Source organism: Meleagris gallopavo, chromosome 15 (genome assembly GCF_000146605.3).
Source record: "Meleagris gallopavo isolate NT-WF06-2002-E0010 breed Aviagen turkey brand Nicholas breeding stock chromosome 15, Turkey_5.1, whole genome shotgun sequence".
Classification (NCBI taxonomy): Eukaryota; Metazoa; Chordata; class Aves; order Galliformes; family Phasianidae; genus Meleagris; species Meleagris gallopavo.
The window spans coordinates 3,878,940-3,884,939 of NC_015025.2; the positions used below are offsets into that span (position 1 = coordinate 3,878,940).

Below are 6,000 nucleotides of genomic sequence, written 5' to 3' on the forward strand. Positions count from 1 at the left end.
GTCTGTTTAGATGTATGTGCTGCCAGAAATGTAAAACACACAAAACACAAATGAAGAGTAATAAATAGGATCCATAAAATAAATAAGACCTGTCTGGGGTGTATTTTTGCACAGCTGAACAATTTAATTTTACAGGACAGTTGTGCTCTCCAATTTCTTAAAGAGGATGCGGTGTGATGATCTGAAACTTTCAGCAACCACAATGATCTTGCTAGATGTTAGGCTTTTCACAAGCCAGAAAAGGTGCTTATTCTAAGTCATATAGATTTGCAAATAAATTGTTTTTGAGTTCTCCTAGATCTCTGAGTAGAAAGCATATGCTTGGAATAATTTTTAGATGGCACGAGAAGCTGCTACTCATCAAACTTCTAACTCCAGGAGAACAGAACATGATGTTAAACGTAGCTGTATGGCTGTGGGTAGGACAGGTATGAAGGAAGCTGACTACCAGGGTACTGAGCTGGATATTATTCTAGAAGAGACAGAAGTATTGGTTTAGTCAGTCTTTTGTAGTAGATTTTAAATGGTTTGCAATTGGAAAAACAAAACTGACATTTAGATACTTTAATCACTTTTTCCATCGCTGTTTAAAGCTTAGGAGAAGATAACCTGAATTTCCTTTATGTTGTAAATATATTATCTGATTGTAGCTGTTATGACAAACTGTAACCTAAACCTCACTAAAAACAGAGAAAAGTTGATACGTGATATTACCATAAACTGTTCTGTTTGAATTTACAACTTTATTTAGTTGAATCACATAATTGTCTATTGAAGCCATGACTCTGCTAATTTGTTTAGTCCAGGATAATGTTAAAAATGTTAAAGTACTAATGAAGAATCATGTACATTAGTATCTAAAAAGAACTCAAAATCTGCTGGGGCAAAACTGAGAACTGCTCAGTTAGGTCAGTTCCCACATATGCTATCCTCTCATCTCTGTCCATTCAGTAATATACACAGCTCCGTAACCAGTTTGATTTGCCAAATACTGCCATGCTCCAGGGATTTCACAAAGAAACTCTTCTTAATTGTGTACAGCAGGTCTTTTTCTCGGACACGTTACTGATAAACAGCTCAGATGCCTGATTCTGTTGAATCATCTTGCCTTTACTCAATAGCTGTGTTAGTTATCAAGAAATGAAGTCAAATGAAATAAGCAGTCCTCCCATAGCACTCTGTATCTTTGCATTGTCTTAGTTAGTTATTCATAAAATAATAGAATGGCTTAGTTGGAAGGAACCATAAAGACCATCTGTGTCCAGCTCCATCCCCGTGCTGTGGGCTGGTGGCCATCCAAAATATCAAGCTGCCCAGGGCCCCATCCAGCCTGGCCCAAATGCCCCCTGGGATCTGGCACCCACAGCTTCTGTGGGCAGCCTGTGCCAATGCCTCACCGCTCTCTGAGTGTAAAATTCCCCCCTTAACATCTAATCTAAACCTCCACTCTTTTATTTTAAAGCCAGTTTTCCTTGTCCTCTCCCTCCTGCTTTATAAGCTCCCCTCAAGTAGTGGAAGGCCACAATGAGGTCTCTCTGGAGCCTTCTCTTCTCCAAGCTTAACAAACCCAGCTCCTTCAACCTTTCTTTGTAAGAGTGGCACTCCTGTCTGCAGATTTTAATTGAATTTATTTTAAGTTCAAAAAAGTTGGCTGAACAGAAATATTTGCACCATGTTTTGAAAATGCTGCTGGAGATATTTTATTACAGCACAACATATTCTTACCTTCTTCAGATAGTGTGGTAGAGTGGGCAAAGAAATAGAGTGCATATGTCAGAGCACATGAATGAGAATACAATAATTCACAACAGATCTGAGGTATGGGGAAAAAAAATTAACAGCAAGATGCGTGCAATAATTTCTGTAGTTGTACAGTAATGTTATTGGTAATCAGTTCTAGTGACTATAGGGCAACTTTATTTCCAATGTACTTTATGAAGATTAATTAACACTGGTAACTGGGCTTCAATTATCCTCCCACTGCTGTTTTTATATTGCGCTTGCTCAATGCTGAAGTTAATTTCTAGGTCCAAATTTCACTGCTGTATTTTGTTTGACCTTGGACAAGTGAGCCGGTTGATCACAGTTACAGGGTCAAAAAGTCAAATGAGTCGTTTTTTTCCCATAGTAAGCAATAGAATCACAGAAAGAATGGATAGATATTTTTTAATACTGTGCTTTAGTACACATTTAATTTTGATGAATGAGCCCTAGACAGAGTTTGAACCTATGAACCCTCATTATGAATCTGTCTAGGGCACAGTGGGTTCATTAGTCACTCCAATAGAAATGTATCAACAAACTTACTGAGGTTTTTATCGTAATATCCTGTCTGATATTTTTATTTGAAAGAAGATTATGTTTAAAATACCGTATTAAATATTGTTTTTAACATATGTAAAGTCTAAAACGCAATTTGAATTATTGGTTTCTTAAGTATCTTTTCCACGTGCTGATCTGTAACTATTTAGTTAATTATTTTCCTATTGCAGTTCAGGTGTTGCACAGTTAAAGCCTTTCAGCAAAATAAATGCAGTCTTCCAGCATACATTTCTTCACACGTCCAGAAATTAATAGTTTCTAGACTGAGATAGACTCCTTGCTTAAAATGACACTTGAGAAAGAAATAGTCTAAATGAGTCAAGACAGCACCTAAATTTAAGGTAAAAAGGGTTTTGTGTTTTGATTTTTTTTTTCTTTTGGATGGATCTCCATTCATAATGAAAAAGTTTTGTGAATTATAATGGCACTATTTGAACACATCTGCTTCAACCATGCGACGTCACTCAAGAGATGGGCTAACCTGCAGATGTGTTTTCAAAGCCGTAAACAAGCTTCACAGACACCAGATTGCAGTATTGAAAATAGGGGTATCCTCTGTATGCATGACTCATCCAATGAGTCATCAGATCCAATCTAAATAACACAGTTCAGTGGCTCATGAAGGCCAAAGAGTAAAATAAAAGAAACCAATCTGTAAAATTCTGTGGATGTAATATATGTCTCTCAACATTTCTCAAGCACAAGTTTGTGAAAAAGTGATTTATTGTTTGAAAAGGTGATTTATTGTTAACTATTTATACAACCTCCGTAACTAATGATGGAAAGAAAGAAGAGGAGGAGGAATACTGGGGGAGATAATTCTAGGAGACTCTGAATATTCAGAATATTTATTTCACACGTTTTGAAACAAAGCATTCTGGTACAAATGAGCATTCTGGTACATCCCATTGAGATAAGGGATGTTATCTTTAATTGCAAACCCAAATAACTGCTGTTTGTTTGGTTTTTTACTACTAGGGCTCTAGGTACCAACCCTTTACACTGTGACTGCAACCTCCGCTGGCTTTCCGAGTGGGTGAAGGCAGGGTACAAAGAGCCAGGAATAGCCCGCTGCAGCGGGCCAGAAGCCATGGTGGACAGGCTGCTGCTCACCACACCAACTCACCACTTCCAGTGCAAAGGTAGGCACAAGCAAACAGTTGTTTCCTATTGCTTTTCGTAGTACACAACTCTTTATTTTTATACTCTTGCAAGCTGCTTGGCATTAAAGTGAGTTTGGGAGAAGTTGCTTGGCCTTCGTTTAATGAAGCATCAGACTGCATTCGAGTTGCATTTTGAAGTGTTCTTCCACAGAGTTCAGTTAACTGCACCACGGGAAAGAAAAACAGCAACCCTCCAAAAAGTTAGTATTGCTGCTGTTGGCACCAGATTATGCAGGAGCAAATTAGCATAGAGGATATTGTGAGTTAGTTGAATAAATAAACTGTTATTGGCCTTCTACCTACAACAGGCAACTTTGGTAAAATAAGGGACATTTTAAAATGTAGACTTGTCTAGGTTTTATGTACATACATTTGAAAACTAAGAATTCATGTGGAAAGCAGATATTTACCGAAATTATATTTTTATTTGAAGATACGCAAACAACTTTATGTCCTCACCAGCTCTGTATCAGAAACTGTATATTATGGAAAATCTTTAATGTCTGAATTTAGTGTACTTTCAGGACAGCGCGGAGGTGCAGCTGTTAGCAATTAGGTGTAGTCATGGACAGGATTACTGCGCATTAGGGAGCAGTCAGTAAAAGATAAGGAGTACATTTTCTTGTGAAGAAAGTAAATAGTATATAGTTGAATGTAGGGTAGGTAAGACTCGTATTCTTATTGTAAAAGGAGCTTTGGAGGTTTGCGCAGGTTGCCACCAAGTATATGAATATCAGAAAATCACAGAGTATGCTGAGTTGGAAGGGACACACCTCGCCCATCAAATGCAGCTGCTGCCTCCACACAGGACCGCCCAAATCTGACGGCAGCTCAAGGCCATCCCACCGCCATTGGAGCTGTGCCGTGCCCACCATCCTCTGGGCAGAGCCTTTCCCTCACCCCCACACACCTCTCCCCTGACACAGCTCCATGCCGTTCTCTGGCTCCTGTCACTGTTACACGGAACAGAGCTCAGCACTGCCCTCCGCTCCCTGTGAGGAGCCACAGCTGCCCTCAGCCCGCTCTGCTCTGGGCTGAGCAAACCCAATGCTCTTGGCCACTCCTCACACACTGTGCCCACAGACCCTTCCACATCTTTGCAGCCCTCCTTGGGCCACTCTGTAATAGCTTTATATCCTTGTGTTGTGGCACTCAGACTGCACTCAGTGCTCAAGGTGAGGACACTCCAGCACAGAGCAGAGCAGGAAGGCATTTTTATACTGTCCCACACACCATCAGTCCAGTGTATATTGCCAACATTGATTAATACTGATTACTTCAGAGGAAAATTGAAGTATTCTCATAACAGACGATGCTGGAACAAACCAAGTCATAGTCAAAGAAACTTCAGAATCTGCATATCCACTAATTGGGTTTGGATCGCTGATTGACAAGCCTGAGGTCAATTTTATGGCCTCTTAGATGTATTTTTAATAACTGTAAACTTATAATTTAATTACTCTGAATGTCTTTCTCAAAACTATCAGAGCTCTAATTACAATCATCATAACTTCAGACTTAATAATGGTCCTTAAAATGTGAAATGCAATTATTCCCTAAATGTTAAAAATACCGAATAATGTACTTGTTCACACTAAGTCAAACGAAGAAAATGGTTGTGTGAAACAAGTTTAATGCAACAGGAGAAGGCCAATGAATTTTTCATTTTGAAAATGTCATGTATCAGTAATTAGATTCACTTTCTCTCTAAACAAAACATGCAAAAGATAAGTGAGTCCACAATTCTGCCTGTTAAAACAGCTGTATCATTTTTATATAAATACTAGTTAGGTCCACCAGAAAGCTGTTGGGTTTTCTACTGGCCTAGCTGTTTCCATCTCTGCTTTTATCTCAATAGGAAAGGAGAAAAAAAAGTTGTTTCAGAGGCAGTCTTTGTACAGGCAGATGTTGTTGATGGTATGAGTGCGTTTCAGTATATTCCAAGAAGCTCCACACCCTAGTAAAATTCATCCTTTTTCAATACAATGCATGTATTTTGAAAAGCAATGCACGATTTTGTAATCTGACAGTAACTGAACCTATTTCCCATGTGCACATTTATTATTGTACTCCTCATGCTGTTCCACTGGGACATCAGTGATGTTCATTAGTGGTAAAGTGACAGAATTTATTACAGTGTGAAGCACACATTTGCCCTTGGCCGGGAGACATTTACCCTGCACCACATGACAGGGATGGTGCATCCTCAGTTCATACTGCAGCTGCATGGTCTCTCAGCTAAAAATGCTGAGCTGTAGCTGTGGCACGAGCCTGTGGCAGGAGAATGACACTATCTGTGGGATAACACGGATTGTCCAATGGTATGTCCATACTTCTGACTGTGTAGATTCAGTCCTTTCCCCAACATTGCTCAGATGGGGCTCAGTGGTGGCTGAAATGTCACTCACCTCAAAAACGCTTGGGTCACTGCTGCAGATGTCATCCCACACTGAGCATAGTTGTGCATAGATATCCTCTGTGGCCTCCAGTAGCTTTTAAATTCATATATACATAT

The 6,000-nt window shown here is 39.4% G+C and overlaps 1 protein-coding gene across 1 annotated transcript in view; it reads left to right on the forward strand.

The window, feature by feature from the left end:
- The window catches only part of SLIT3 (slit guidance ligand 3), a 484,962-nt gene that overhangs the window by 411,410 nt on the left and 67,552 nt on the right, over positions 1-6,000 (forward strand). The window contains exon 27 of the mRNA XM_031555673.1: positions 3,301-3,464. Coding sequence (XP_031411533.1) covers positions 3,301-3,464 — 164 coding nt within the window. The remainder of the gene's footprint in view (positions 1-3,300; positions 3,465-6,000) is intronic.